The following is a 15,967-nucleotide window of genomic DNA, read 5'->3' as shown; positions in this document are numbered from 1 at the left end:
GGTGTATCAGGTCAAAGGGCCTGGAATTGGTATCAAAACAACTGGAAAATAAAGATAAAACCCCAAATCTGCCCCGATCGCAGGGCCCCCGCAGGTTAGGACACCCCTCAGTCAACCCTGGCATATGGACAGCACGCCCAGGGGCGGTCCCCAGACTTCAGGCTTCCCAAGATCCATGCACGGCTGGGGCAAGGGGTGTCCCGGGCCGGCGCTTACACCTGCCTCACGCAGGGCCTCCTCACGCACGCCCTCCTCACGCACGCACGCACGCACGCCCTCCCCGCTCTGCACACGCCCTCCTCAGCACAAGCCCGCTCGCCTCGGCCCCAGCCCCACTCTGATGGGTCGTTGACGTCTCCTCGGAGCAGCTAGCCATCTTTCCTGTCGGACTCAGAACGGACACGGAGGGTCTTCATGGTCTGCACGCCACAGGCGTGCGTGCGTGTCATGTGTACGACGCGTGCATCTATACTGACCATCACCTACCTGCCCACCTACGTCTGTCCAGCTTTGTCATCTACCTATGTCGTCGGTCGTCGCTCTCAGCGTCCATGAACTGCATCATGCTGCCCACGTGGGAAGGCTCAAATCACATCCCCGCAGGACCAGCAGCCCTTCCCCCGAAGGCCTCCCACTCTGGGGTATGCCTTGGCCCCTCATGCCCTCCTCTCCTTTCACCCAAACATAGTCAAATGGAAACCACTGAATTTTTTCCCCTCTGCTACCTATGTTCAGAAATTAAGAAATTTGTTTACATTTGGCTGACTTCATGAGTTACTGGAAATCTGTATTCTAACCTCACCATTGCACAGACGCTTCACACACTCTTATCTGGTCTCTTGGCCATCAGTGTGAACGAGCATAAGTGACTCACAAAGAAGCAGATCTTCCATGCGTGCTCGCAATCACACCGAGGGGGACACCTAACATGTTTAAGGACAGCGAGGCCCAAGGCCAGGCGGACAGAAAGGTCAGCATAGCCCTGCCGTGCCAGCCCCACCCCACGCCCTACCTGCTGCTGAGACAAGCCTTCCGGCATGGGGGTGAGGATGGCTTCGGGGTGCTTGCAGTCCACGTCGATGAACACGTTCTGCTCCTCTTCAAGACAGGATCTGTGGTCTTAAAGGAAGACAGGGTGTGCTAGTCTGACGTTGAAATGGGGCGCTCATAACACTGCAGGGCAGTAAAGCTGCCGTCAGAGCGGCGCCCTGGGCAGACACCTCAGCCCCAGGCTTCTTTCTCACCCAAAGATGAGTCAAGTGAAGCTTTAATAAACCCAGAAAATAGCCCCTCCCACAAGGGGAGCAGGGTTTGTCAATATTTGCAGTTTTTGATACTTGAAATCTAACTTCAAAAGGCAGAGGTGTCCTTTGAATGTCTAGATGGCAGCGTAGAAACACATATTTCAGTTTCTGAATCTATAACATACCAAAATCAGAAGCAAATAAAGGCAGTTCTGAGTCACTCAGAACCAACACTCCACAGTCAGATAAAAACGAAGGGAGACTCAGTAACCTCCTTTCTGCCTTTCTCATTAGAACTCTGAAAAAGCACAACTCCCCCCAGATCCAAAGTTTTAGACCAGGATACCCTTTCTGCCCCCTTCTGATGTCTATGTCAGAAGCTTTCTCTATCTCCTTTATACTTTAATAAAATTTCATAAAAAAAAATTTTTTTAGACCAAAACTAAATTCATTTCTAAGAACTTAGATGCAGCTAAGTAATCTAAAGAATCCACAGAACGGCTAGAAACCATAAAGGCACAGGAATTTTTAGGTAATATTGAGATTATCTAATTCAAAGGTACATAAGCCCAGTTGCACAGAAAACTGTCAGAGGAGCTTTAAAAAGCCAGCACACAGGATCCTGATCCTCTCTGCTCCACCACAATCCAGAAGGGGCAGGAAACACGCCCAGGGGCCCCAGCACAGTGAACGCATCTCTGCGATCATGTTCTATGATGTACGACCATGCTGAGAACCCAGGGGCTCCGGGAGCGACAGCGAAGGACCCCCATCACCCAACTGCTGGGAGGAGCTGGTTGGGGGTGGTGGCAAAATCTACCACCTAGGAGAGTGCCCCCACTTCCTGCCGTGGGGAGAGAGTCCCCCACCCCGCGCCCGCCTGGAGGGGACCCGGCGAGGAAACGCACCGGCAGAGACGAAGGATTTGGTCCTGATGAAGGAGCGGCCCCGCTTCACGGCGGCCTTTGTCTTCTCCAGCCCGTCTTTGGTGCCCTCTCTCGCGGCCCTCACCAGCTTCTGCATCTGCAGGGAAGGGGGGCCAGGTAAGGGAGGCAGCTCGGTGAAAACTCCTTGCTGCTCTTAATCCATTTTAAAAGAATACTGTCAAGTAGTCTGGTCTTGAAACATCATCTGAAATTGGCTTTTTGATCTGGGAGAGCTGGCTGTTGTGTGTGGAGGATGGGGAGGTGGTTTGGGGCTGTTTTGGTTTCACTGGTTTTAAAAAAAATGAATAAGAGACTTAAAAAAAAGAGCCCTTTCTTAGCATAGTTTTTAAAGTGTGTCCTTCTGTGTTTGAAAGTTGACCTTCGTTTTTCTTGCAAACACTTGCCAAGAGCTCTGGAGAAGCCTGGGTGTGGAGAAACAGAGGGCATGGACGTCAGGGGGTTTGCCTGAGATTAAAGGGCGGCTCGCAGGAGACAGGGGAGCCGCCAGCGGGAGACCCCCCCGCCCAGCCCGGCCGCTCATGCTGGAGGTTGGCCCAGCAGCTCACAGGCTCTTCATACTGACCACTCCCAGGACCCACTGCACCTGCGGGAATACCTGCCAGGATGTGAACAGAGAGACGGCCAGCCTGCAGGAAGGACCGGCAGAGTCACTCCTCTGTGGAGACTGCAGAGTCAGGAAGCCCACCGCCCACCACAGGGGAGCGTGCTCACCCTGGTTCCCGGGGGCAGGTCCTGGCATAGTACTTAGACTCGCCACCAGCCATGTGCCTTGCCTCTTATCCACTTTTCTCGTCCTTTAGAAGCTAACCTTGGCGGTACTGGCCATCCGGCACCAAGTGATTGATCATTTAGAGAAAATCCAGATGGCCTCTCACGACACACACCAACACCCCTTCAGTCCGTCCACGGTGCCTCTACAGTCCTGTGATCCTTCCCCGGCGGGCGGCGGGTGTGCAACACCTGCTGCTCACCCCTGCGGCTGCGGCCGGGGCCTCCCAGCGCCAGGCCTCCAGGGCCACCGCCTGGTTGTGCATTTGTGCAAAGTGCCGCCGGCCGAGGGCCTCTTGGGGGCTGAGGCTCGGCTGACCCAGCATCAGCCCAAGTGTGCATCCCAGAATCAAGAGCCACGCCCCTGCGGGTTACCCACTCGCAGGGCCGCCAGTCTGGTGCCGGACGTGCGTAACTGCAGCCCAAAGTGACCCTGCAATGCCCCTCTGTCCCTGCGCCTCGGATGTGCGCCTGGCCTCTCACCCGACTCGACGGAAACCAAGCCCAGGTCACGCTGTCTGGCCAACCCCACCCCCGTGTCCTGTACCCACCACCACCCACCTTCACCAGGTCAAACACGGCCAAGCCACTTCTGCCTCCGCTCCTGCACCCCTTCAGCCAAACCTGGCCATGTCCAGAGACCACCGTGGACAGCAGCCGGCCACCCCCTTCTCCATGGTGCCCGCATCCTGCCGGTGCACCCGACTGCTCAGCTGCCGGGCGCCTCCCCTTAGCTCCTTCCCCACAGTCTCCCCAGATCCTCCCTCCTTCTGCCAGACACAGCCTGCAGCCCGGCTCCGTCCACACTCCCTCCGAGTGAAGCCACACAGGTGCTGAGGTCCATGGAGAGGGAACGGCTGACTGGGGCCCCACGGCCACCAGCCACACACCGGGCCCCGCTCACCTGCACAGGAGGGGCACGTGGCCGCCCTGGACAACTCGTCCCACTCTGCTGCTCACGGCACTTCCCACCGTCCTTTCCTGAGGGTGTCCATCTCTTTGCTGAGCCAGTTTCCCTCACACACTGCCCTGCGCTTCCCAGAAACCCCCACCGGCCTCCGACTATCCCCGGGGCCTCCACCTGTTTCCTGCCCAGGGACCAGCCTGATGCCCAGCCGAAGGAGATGCTATGATTCCGGGGGCTTCACTCCCGAGTTGGAAATCGTGGAGCACAGCAGTGGCATTTACAGGGATGTTTCTGAATGAACACCTGCCTCGGGCACGTGTCCTTCAACACCTAAACAAATGACAAACATCAGAAGGACAGCAAATCCAGTTGAAGTGAAGTTACTTGACAGTGCTCTTTTAAAAACCATCTCAGACAGCAGACGCCACGACATTCAAGCCAGCAGTTCTCAGCGCTGCGGTCTCAGGAGCCCTTCACGCTCACAAAGTCACCGAGCAGCCCGAGGGCTTCGGCTTACCTGGTGCGTTTGTCTGTATCGTCTAAGGAGTTGAAATTGAGAAAAAATGTTGAATATTTTTAAAATATTTATTTTATAAACAACAAAACTATTTAACTTTACCTTAGCTAGGAACATTTTGTGATAAATTACTATGTTTTCCGAAACAACAGAAAACGTGCACTAGTTTGCACACAGGGGAACCTGCCTCGAGTCTGGCGTGGAGTCAGAGGATCCCGCGTCCCAGCGGGTGTGGGTCACAAGCCAGGAAGGACAGAGGCAAAGGACGTCCCGGAAATGACAGGAGCCGTCCACTGCCTGGGTGGCCCTGAGGTTCCCTGGACCGCACCGTGAGAACCGCCGCAGCTCAGGTCTGAGCTTGCTCACTGAACAACAGTCTGCTTCTGCAGAAGCATTTCCAGCGGGAACCACACACCTTCAGTTCATGTTTGTGCTTTAGCTGCTGAATCTCTACCGCGCCCACCGTGTTTGCCATCAACTCTCTCATCTTTCTCTCATAGTGCTCCTTTAAGCGGGTTAGGTCATGGGAGAGCTACAGCACAAAGAGACACAAGCTTTTCACAACACGCTCTTCCCGCGCTTTCAGGCCATCTTACGTTGAGAGGGCTTCAGCCGCGTCTGGTGGGTGACGTTCACACACCAATGTCCTCCTGCCCCGGGCCCCCCGTCCTAGCCCTCCGGCTCTCGGGAAATAAACACAGGAGTGAGTCAAACATGTCAGCAGAGGGCAGACTCCAGGTGAGCCAGGCTGGAGACTCCTCTGTGCTGAACTAGAGCAAGTAAACGCACAGAAAAATCTGGGCAGCAGCATGCGTTTACATTTAGTGAAATTAAAATGACCCAAAATGTAGAAATACATGTAAAATTATTCCTTTATGTCAGCACCAAAGCAGAAGAAACTTGAGTCCAACACTGACTAAGAGGGCATGGTTTGGAGACAGCCACATAAACGTCTAAGTCTCCACACTGACGTGACTTCCTCTGCGGCCCCCCGGGATGGGGTGAGGTCTCAAAACTGTGCTCACATCATCACAGATGTCTCCAATGTGCAACCCAAGGCCTGCGCCTTAGTGAGCGTGTCCCGTGTTCCCCAGACAAGGGCATCTGGGCAATTTCTGATCCAGTCTAAGACTGGGAGATCAGTCTTCTTTGGCAGTTTTTGAAACATGACTCTTTAAACTAGGGAACTAGGGACTTGTTACAGCGTCACCTCTCCTGTCCCAGGACGCTGCCCGCTGGCCCTTGTGGGGGCTCTGCGCTCGCGGCCGCCCAGCCCCCTCCGGCATGTTACTGTGGTGCATCTGGGAGCACAGGTCCGCCTGGACAGCCAGGAGGGCAGAGTCTCTGCCCAGAAATCGTGCCCACAGCTCACGGGCCATCGATGGACCAAGCCAGTTTGCACTAACCCCCCCGGCCCACTGAAGACGAAATTTAGGAGTGTCTTAACCGCTCTCCAAGGCCCCCACTGGGTATTCCATCCTGCTGAAATCAGGCCCCAGCACCATACTGAAAATCTCCATTTAAATTTGGAATGTTGGGCTCGGCTAGAACAAGCCAAGTGTCACCTTAGTCACCAGATGCGATTAAAACTACAGTTGTAACTTCACTCCCTGGTTAAGTCTCTGCTTTGGTAACTCTGGTGACAGACGAGAGCCAGGTTCCTGGAAAAGCTTGTTAGTAATACTGAGTAGTTGGGGGATGTCCCTGGTCCTCCAGCGGTTAAGACAGCATGCTTCCAATGCAGGGGGCGTGGGCCTGACCCCTGGTCAGGGAACTAAGATCCTACAAGCCATGTGGCCAAAAAATACATACATAAATAAGGACCAGGTAGTTGGGTTGACCAGCAGTCGATAAAGCCTTCTTAAGTTTCAGGATGAGATTACAGAATATGTGAACCCCAAGTGCCCGAAGTGACCTGTAAGCCACACATACATGGAGGCCATGCCGGGAGCCCACCAGCTTGGTCACAGGGGCTCAGGCTGCCGTGACTCATGGTGATTTATCGACTGCGTGATGAGGCACTAGCCACAGCCTCTGATCACGTGTGGCCTCACACAGAACACGGAGCACCCTTGGGCGTGACCGTGGACAGCTGTACAAAGCCCTCTTTCACCAACAGCCCAGACAGCCAATGACACAAGTAGTGGGGGTGGCCAGTCACCACCGGCCACCAGGCCCCTCCATGAGCAGTGCTCCGGTCCCCACCTACACCCACTAGCCCTGGCATCAGCCCGGAATCCACTTCTTCAACGGACCCTGGTCTCAGAACTGTCCCGCCGAGGGAGGAGAGTGCCCAGCGGGGTGGGGCCTTTGTCCTATAACATCCCCTGTAACACCATCTATTTTCACTCCTTCCTGTTTGTGCTCCGAAGGCTGAGGATCACAACATCCCGTAAAGGACAGCGGGCTGCGCTGTGCGCACCAGCCCGGCTCTCCACGCAGCCGGCCGGGCACTGGCAGAGATGGCCAGGGAATGCCTCCTTACTTCCTGAATACTCGGGACAGGGAGCTCGCTCGGGGCCTGTTGAGGGGTTCCGTTTATGTAAATTTCATTTTCCCATCCTGCCAGGACTGTACTGTATGAAGTAAGGGGCCTCTTCTCTTTTGCTAACATCAAGTGCTTTCCTCAAACTGCACATCAACATCTTAAAAAACAATTATGTAAAGACTACGTGAACGAGGCGACCCCGTCCAGCCCCGGCCACACGCGCGTGTGAGCACGCTGTCCCCCGGCACGCAGCGGGACACCTGCCTGCTTCCTGTGGTCGCCGCGCAGGAAGGAGCGGGGGACCCCACTCCTGCTCTCAGAGTCGCTCTGCTCCTCGTAGCTCTCGAACTCGCTGGAGCTCCACCCGTACTCCAGAGAGCTGTGGCCGCCTTCGTCTCCGTTTTCCACGTCGTCATAAATCATTTCATCTGAGTGCAAAAACACCAAATGATGATTTAAAACGCAGAGCTCCTGGCTGCTCTGTGCGTGTCTGCCGTGTGAGAGCATCGCTGAGGGCTGGGGAGCTTGGAGGAGAAGTGCTGGGGCTTCGGGGGGAGACCCCTGGCAGTGATGGGCGGGGGCAACAAAGCTCTGACAAACCCCAGGCCCATCCACATCCAGAGGACCACTGGTCTATGAGAACCCACCACGATTATACCAAATGATTTCTTGCCCACAGAGAACTTTTGATGAAGGAAAAAATTCTTTAGATAGATATATGGAATATAAACAGATTAGACAGATTGACAGTTCACAGATAATCAAATATGAACAAAAGTGAAGCATATTGCAAACAACTGTAAATTCTGCTTTTGTGCTAAAATTAGCCCATAAAACCTACAACCTGTTGCGTGCATGTGTGCTCAGTCACTTCAGTTGTGTCTGACTCTGCAACCCCATGGACTGCAGCCCACCAGGATCCTCTAACCATGGGATCCTCCAGGCAAGAATAATGGAGTTGGTAGCCATGCCCTCCTCCAAGGAATCTTCCTGAACTAGGGATCAAATCTGGGTCTCCTGCTTTGCAGGCAGATTCTTTCCGCTGAACAACTGGGGAAGCCCATAAACTGTTTTTGTATTTAAATGTCTTTATCACATCTGTCATTTCAAAATTAGTGACAAGCACATCTGTTCACACCTCCAGATAGTGACAAAGGCGCTGCCCGCACAGGGGGCACCTGGCCGAACAGAACGGCCGTCACCTCAGCAGGGGCACTGCTGGGCCGCCTGCCACTGGCGTTTGGTTTCTGAGGCCCCAGATCATCTTGTCTGTGCTGGGGGAGGCCTACCAGGGAGGACCAGTTCCCCGAAAATGCATTTCAGACCTGGCTTTACAGAAACCAGCCTTAGTCGCCATGTTGCTTGCAGCAGGTACTTAATAACTGCCCAGGAGCACACTTACTCTAAAGACCCACTGGGTTGTTTATAAAGAGGCTGGAAGGTCTCCCGTCCTGCTGGGTCTCGGGAGGCAGCCTCTGTTAGCTGAGGCTGTAGCAGCTCTGGGGACCTGATCACCTCTAGAGCACTTTGGGGATGAATAAATGAGTCCATGCTTTTAAATAGGAAGTTTGCTGTTGATTTTAAGAATATGTCCTCTATGAGGCTGGGAAGGTTGTCAGGAGTTTTTAATACCAGGCGGCCACTGCACGGCACCAACTGCCTTCTAAGCATATGGTTTCTGTCATTCACGTGGTCCTCCGGGAAATGACACCAAACCAGCCAACACGTGAACTCTGGAGACACACCTCCAGGGCTAGGATGGGCTTTGGCTTACATGCTGGGCGTGAAGGCCTGACCCTTCATCTGGGTCGTTCGGCATCAAGCTTTCCGGGTGCAGGGGCTCCAATTCTGAGCTAACACCCTCCGAGGGTCAGAAGGGGTCCACTAACCCGTCACTGCTCTCTGCTGCCTTCTGTGGGTTCAGCATCCCTTTCCCATGAAATGCAACATGGAATGTTCCTCCAGGCTCTACGGGCGATCAAACTCCCCAGTCTGTGTCTGATGCTGCCTGTGTCTCTCTTAAAGGACAATACTTTGGCCAGATGTGGAAATCTGGGTCAGAACACTGCATTTTCTTTAGCAGTTTGGGACCATTATCTGCCTGTCCGGAAGTATGCTGTTCTTCCTGAACTGCAGCTCCTCCCAGGTAGCAGCGGCTCCTCCCCCACTGCAGTTACGAAGGTCACGGTGGGGCTGTGCAGTGGGGCTGTGCTTGGCCGGCTCAACTGTATGTGCCTCTGCGTGCATTCACACGTGACCCTGCTTTGAATCTGTATTTGCATAATCTGGGAGCTTACGTCTGTAATCCCGGAAAACTCTTAGTAATCCCTCCTTCCATGACCTCCTGTGCGTCACCTGCTACCCCCCGGCCTCCACGCCTTATCTTTCCATTCTATTTTCACATCTTTAACTCCTCCTGCTTCTTTCAGGTAATCCAACCCCCAGGGTTGGGTGTAAACACGCGCAAAGGTGTGCACACACAGCGTTCTACCCCACAGCATCAACAAGACATTGAAACCTTACAAAACACACCACAGACTCGCAGGGGCTGTGTGCCTAGGGGCTCCACCTGCCCACTTCCATCCAGCAGGAAGCCGGTAAGCTACAGCCCATTAAACTCAATTTCAGACAAAACCAAACCTGGCTCAGAGTCTGAATTTTCTCTTGGCACGTCATCGTAAATGGCTTCCTCCGGATCTGGAAGGAAAGGAAAGGAGACTTTAGAACTGACCCAGACGCAGGGAGAGCAGTCTGCACTCACGGGCCCATGGCCTCCGGCGAGGTTTCAGCCAGGAGGGCAACTGGCGGGGCCCCACCAGAGTGCAGGCATTGTTCTTAGGCCGGAACACTTCCTGCTGAGGGAAGACAGCTCTATGGAGGGGCTGTGAAATATCTCCAGGAAGAGGTTTATGGCCTCCAGGCCAATGTATTCTTTTTTGTTTTGTGTTCAATTACACATCTTTATAAACATTTTTAAGTTATTGCAATTAATGTTTTCTGACATGCAAAACACACAAAGATGGTGTGCAGTCTCAGAAACAAAGGGATAGCTTCACTGCTACTCTGAGTAGGAATCAGCCAACAGCGTCATCTCATTTCCCGAGACTGCAGATGAAAGGCAGCCACGTGCACATAAAAAGATGTATAACGTTTAGGACAGGAACCTCTAAAGCTGTACTACATGGAACATTAATATCCTAGGAAATTGTTTAAGGTGTTTTCTTTTTTAAAAAAAATTTGGATCCTCCATGGCTGACGTTCCATGTGCCTGACTCAAGGGTCCCACAGGAGAACAGAGTTTGAAGCTCCTGTGTGTATTTGTGAGTGAAGGAGTCTTTTGGGCCTAGAAAAGAAAACAACAGTCTCAAAGGCCCCTTGCTGAATCATCTAACTTCGGAGAAAACAAAGCATAACTTTAGTTCCATCCTGATGCTCCAGGCCAGTTGCATCTATCTGGGACTTATCACCCCCTGTCCAGAAACCTACCACCCCCTACACCCACCCAGAAGACTTATCACCCCCTGCCCAACTACAAGTGTCATCTCAACAAAAGAATACTCAAAATATCCCACTTGATTGACGTTTCCCTTATCGCTTCCACAAACCTCCCTATAAGTATGAAGCCTCCCTGATCCCTTTCGGCACTCAGCCTGGTCATTAGGCCGACTGTCGCCCCTCCTTGCCTGAATAAAGGTAACCTACTTCTGTTGAGGTCGTCTTTCCTTTTCTGCCTCGCCGGAACTGTACCTTACAGTGAGAGCTCCACGCTCTGCAGGGAGACCAACCAAACTACAGTACGCTCCATCCTGGAACCCATAAAGGTGACGGTTACTAAGCAACGGGAGACAAAACCAGGTAAATACAGCCCCCCCTCTCCTCTGACATGCAGCCACTGTCCCTTCCCACGTTCCCGGGGTGAACGCATGGCCAAGACCTGGCGTATTCTTGTGTTGCTGTCAAACCCCAAGTCAGAGACACTTGCTGTCCCGAAATAAAATGTTTCAACTGTGACCACAGTATTTCCACTCCTATTAGAGCACGTGAGTGGCTGCTGGCGTACAGGCCTCACGTTCGAATAGTTATTCCACTAATGAAAACAACTCATGGGAGAAAAAGTCAGACAGGTTTTACTTTGTAAATAAAGTTGCTTGAGGACAGTGAGATGATAATTTAATCCTGTAATGATCTAGATTTAATAGCCCGCTCACAGAAGCATCTATGTTCGCTGAGCTCTTTGTTTCAACAATATCATAATTAAAACAGAAATGAAACATTCTAGGGGAGAATTTAATAATTAGGAGAATGCTAAGAAGGTTCTACCTTGTGAGTCAATCATATAAGACAATTACACAGAAATTAGTGAGCCAGTGGGCAGTAAAAGGGCTAATTAGAAAAGCAAGATTACTATGAAAAAAAAAACTAAAAGACAAAAAAAAAAAAAAAAAACAACCTAAAAGACAAGCCTAGCTAAAATTAGTTCTGCTTTCTGCACCACACGAGGCATAGAAGGTCTGCCATGTCACGCCATCTGGTCTGTGGGCTGGCTTAACCACCCACCACCCCACTTCAAAATGGTACCATGAGAAAGCATCTCACTGGGGATCACAAGAAAGAATGCCTTGTTAGTGCCACCGTCCCCAAATCTCTGACTGTTATGACAAAAGCCAAGATCAGTACTGGAACAAATCCATCAGCCAGGACGAGGGGATTGCTGAGATGCAGAGAGCAGAGATGATCTGACGGGAGACAAAGCCATGGCTTCGCGGGGCCTGGGGAAGCATCTGCACAGTCAGCGGCGGTCAGTGCTCCAGGAGAATGGACGCAGGACAGGAGGGCAGCAGCAGAGCCTGACGGACACACACCGGCCCCACAGCCCTGGGGCAGTACTCACTCTCCATCCAGGCTGTATTGGCTGGATCCGCGACCCAGCGGGCCAGGGCGCTGTCCTCCTTCTGGTCTGGATCCTCACTTAAAGAACACACACAAGAACATCAGGATGTTAAGAACCCCTCACATGTGTCTGGTGGGATGAGAATGGTGCAGCTGTGGTGGAGAAGTTTGGCTCTTCCTCAGAAAGTTAGACACAGGGCTACCAAGTGGCCCGGCCGCCTCCGGTCCTAGATGTGCAGCCAGAGGACATGCAGCCAGAGGACGTGAGGGCAGGGACCTGGCAGACACCTGTACGCAACGTCCACAGCAGCGTTAGCACGGCAGCCGGGAGGTGGGAGGGACCAGTGTCCGCCAGGAGACGAGGAGATAAACAAAATGTGGTGTGTGCGCACAATGGAACGGTATCGGGCCTTAAACAGGAAGGAAATTCCAACACACACTACAATATGGATCACCCTTGACACATGATGCCAAGCCAATGAGCCAGACACAGGACAAGCGCTGTACGGTTCAGATCACATGAGTACCCAGAACAGGCACGTTCAGAGAGACAGAATGTAGAACAGAGGTCTTGCGGGGAGGGGGCACCGTGGGGTACGGCATGAAGGGCAGGGCTTCTGAGCAGGATGATGAAAATGTTGCAGAGACAGAAAGCGGTGATGGTTGTACGGCTCTGTGAATGAATTTAATGCCACTGGATTTTACACTTTAAAATGGTTAAAAATGGCAAACTTTATGGTATGTATTCTTATTGTACTTTTACAATAAATGATGCAATATACTGAAAACTATAGGATGGTCCACTTTAAATAGGTGAAACGTAGTATGGTATGTGAATTATAACTCAATCGAGTCACTTAAAAGCAAACACACCTACCATGCCCCGAGCACGCTGCCATGCTGGGTGGTAGGTGCTCTAGAACGTGATGAGACCTGGTCTTTGTGTTTGAAGAATTCAGTCTGGTAGCAGAAAGGGACACAGGAGATAACGGTGAGAGCACAAAGCAATCAATCACAATGCAGGTGTGTGCACACAGCTCTGGAAGCACAGAGGAGGACAGTTTCATGAAAGGAGACATTTAAGCTAGGTTTTGGAGGGTGAGTAGGAGTTTGCCTGGAGGCAGGGATTTTCCTGGGAATTTCAAGCAGATGAAGCAGCATTTGTGAAGGCAAGCAGCATGAAAGAAAGGCCCATAATCAAATCAGTTTCGAGGATTTCAGATGAAAGCTGGGTCAGACAAAATTAAAAATCCTTTCTTCCCCTTGGGACTCTCGAGAAACTTAACAAGGTCAAGCACATTGTCCAGCTCTATCTGGTCGTGAACCCAGTTTCTCTTTATCCACAAGTGTAAAATTAACATCTGAAAGAGTCCTGGGGTTCAGGAAGACCTGATCTGGGGGTCCCCGGGAGAGAGGGCAGAGGGCACAGAAGGAAGGGTGGGGAGGGGTCTGGGGAGGGGCCTCGGCAGTGAGCTCAGATTCACAGCGCTCGGCATATCAGGGAAGGTCCAGGACTCAGAACACCTGTGGAACACAAACAAGATACCTGTTTGCTGGATCCTCAGAACTCAAGGAATTCAGCTGGCTGTCTTCTGCCGCTTCCTGTGTCTCTGCCAGGAGAGGAAAGTTCACACTGTTCACACCTTAAAGACACATCTAGGAACTTGTTTTTTACCCTCTAAATGGTTTTGTACTTTCCTTCCTCATCAGTGAGAGGTTTCTCTTATTGTAAAGTTGATCAACTGACAGATTTAAGCTCTTCAGCCTTTAGATAAAAAGTACTCCAAACAGGATGACGATGAAGAGTGACACCCAAAGGCCTCATGAACCAGCCTGAAACAAAGTGGTGCCCAAAAGAATCAAGCCAGAATCGAAAAGTAACACCACGGGAAGCTGCAGTTATGATTTACTTGAAAATGTGTCCACAGGACAAGCTCGAAAGATTCTCAGGGGAGGAATCCCAAAGCTGGCGACATTTGATAACCAAACTGCGTGTTCCCCTCAGCTGTCTTAACTGGGGAGAAAAAACCACTTTCCTCAGGCTTCACACACATCTGTCCTGACGGCACGTCTGAGAAGCCACCATCCCCCGGGGCTGCTCCTGCTGTCAGGACATGCAGCCCGGGGTGGTCCGCACGCGTGTCCTGGCACCGAACAGGGAAACAGACCCGGTGAGAGGGGGACAGCTCAGCAGAGAGGCCGGCACTGGCCCGTCCTGGACAGAACCCGCTGCGCTCCAAGCCGGACGCGTGACTTGGGGGGGCGCCGGGGGAGACGCAGCCGCTGCCCGAGAGCCTCGGCCGGGACAGCGGGGCGCTGCCCCCACAGAACCCCACGGCCTGAGGGCTCACAGACGACAGCCTGAAGCCTGGACGTCCAAGGTCAAGGCACCGGCGTCTGCTCGGGCCCCTTCTGGCTTGCAAACGGTCTTCCCGCCATGCCCTCCCGTGAGGGGAGAGCTGGGGACTCGGCGGGGTGTGTCATCGGGCACTAACCTACGTGCGGGGCTGCACCCTCAGAACTGCGTCACCTCCTGACACCGTCACCTCGGGGGCCAGGTCTCAACATGAGACTCTGGGGGAGACACAGAGTCTCCCTCTAAACCTGAAAACCCAAGCCCTGCACAACCAGCTGAGGCTGAAGCAACACAGCCAAGGGGCGTCTACAGAGATGACAGACACTGGGTTCGGGAGCCCCGTCCTCAAAGCTACCTGCCGGCTCCTTCCCGCTAAGCAGAGGTGCCGCTGTGCCTCGGGACAGCCTCACAGACCTGGGACCCGTGGGGACCCGGGCCCCCGACAGCCCCGTCACAGCTGCAGGCTCAGTCTCCCTGCACCCGCCTGCCGTGCAGCTGCTCCTCAAGGAGCCTCCTGGTTCTCCCGGATGCCAACCTGCACTCCCTGGTTCCATGAACTGGGGCTCCCGCTGGACAGTCTGACAGCAGAGAGCCGGCCGCCCATGAAGGGACGGCACGGGGGCACAGACACACACGACGTGGGCCTCTGAGAGAAGGAGGCGGGGGCGCAGCCTCGGGGCCCCCTACCTGCGGGCTCGGCGGGCGGGGCGGGCAGCACGGGGCTGCTGTAGGCTGGCAGCAGCAGCGGCAGGCTGCAGGGCACGGCATAGCCGCATGGCACCGGCACACAGTACCCGCTGGGCACGTGCGGGCCCCCGCCCTCCCCCTCGGGGTCCGGGTCTGGGGGCGGCGGCTGGTCTTCCTGCAGGGGCGTGATGTCTATGACGGAGTAGGGGTTGACTCTCGACAGGACCCCGGGTTTCGGTGGTTCCGCTCCCGGTCCTTTTTCGCATCCTGAGGATGAAAGGAGACCGTGGTAGACATGCCTGGCCATGCAGGACTTGGCCGACGCGCCCTGCTGGCCCGGGAGGCCCCAGGCCTGGGAGCACCGTGCTTTGGGGCACCCGAGGGGTGAGCGCGACCTTGGGGACCAGGAGCACACAGCCCAGCTGAGCCCAGGGCAGCTCCTCCACTGAGGCGAGTAGCTTAGACGCTGCCAGAAGTGGGGAATCATTAACCACATGGAGAGGTGGTGAAGGTACCAACCAGACCATCGGTCAGTGAATAAAAGTGACCAACTCCACCTCCAAACTTGAAAACACAAATTAAACTTGTATGTTTCATATCAAATAGCATTATTTTGAAATAATACATGTACATAGTGACAAACTATGATGAGGCCATTTTTATTAGGAAAAAAACGTACCTGTTTCCTCCAGAACATAAACAGAAAAGAAGATGGACAAGATTGAAAACCACAGAAAATAGAACAAAGAAGAGAATCTCGGTCATACTTGAATCAAGTAATTTCTGTTCACAGCACATCAGACACATGATAGATTTTGGACTCCTGCACCCTACCTTCCCCCAGACAGTTCAACCCGCAGGTGGGCTGGCTGGTCCCTGGGTGGTGGCTGGAGGATGCACAAGGTCCCCTGGTGGCGGCAGCGGCGGTGTCGCTGGCAGGAGCGTCTGCCCCCGCGTCCCCTGCCTCGGTGGAGCCCGGAGCCTGCCTGTCGGCCTCTGGAGCTTCATCTCCGCTGTCCAGATCGAGCTGCTCCCCCTCCTCCTCCTCGTTGTTATTACTGTCATACTTGACTTCATTCTCTGAAGGTTAAGGTCACGTAAATGACACTATTAGTATTTAACACCAGGAGAACGACGTCCTCTCCCCTGAACACACGGCTGGC

At 53.4% G+C, this 15,967-nt stretch overlaps 1 protein-coding gene across 4 annotated transcripts in view; it reads right to left on the bottom strand.

The window, feature by feature from the left end:
• ARHGEF10 (Rho guanine nucleotide exchange factor 10) overlaps nt 1-15,967 on the bottom strand; it is a 60,574-nt gene that overhangs the window by 29,574 nt on the left and 15,033 nt on the right. For 3 of the 4 annotated variants that reach the window (XM_061134494.1, XM_061134492.1, XM_061134495.1), the window contains 9 exons: nt 15,639-15,884; nt 14,805-15,071; nt 13,308-13,371; nt 11,763-11,839; nt 9,512-9,568; nt 7,136-7,299; nt 4,799-4,915; nt 2,153-2,267; nt 1,013-1,119 (listed from right to left, as the gene is read on the bottom strand). In XM_061134494.1, the coding sequence (XP_060990477.1) occupies nt 1,013-1,119; nt 2,153-2,267; nt 4,799-4,915; nt 7,136-7,299; nt 9,512-9,568; nt 11,763-11,839; nt 13,308-13,371; nt 14,805-15,071; nt 15,639-15,884 (1,214 nt within the window). The remainder of the gene's footprint in view (nt 1-1,012; nt 1,120-2,152; nt 2,268-4,798; nt 4,916-7,135; nt 7,300-9,511; nt 9,569-11,762; nt 11,840-13,307; nt 13,372-14,804; nt 15,072-15,638; nt 15,885-15,967) is intronic. The other variant, XM_061134496.1, reaches the window with a different exon arrangement.

This window comes from Dama dama, chromosome 32 (genome assembly GCF_033118175.1).
Source record: "Dama dama isolate Ldn47 chromosome 32, ASM3311817v1, whole genome shotgun sequence".
Classification (NCBI taxonomy): Eukaryota; Metazoa; Chordata; class Mammalia; order Artiodactyla; family Cervidae; genus Dama; species Dama dama.
Note: the sequence above shows the minus strand (reverse complement) of the source record. Positions and strands in the feature narration are given on the sequence as shown.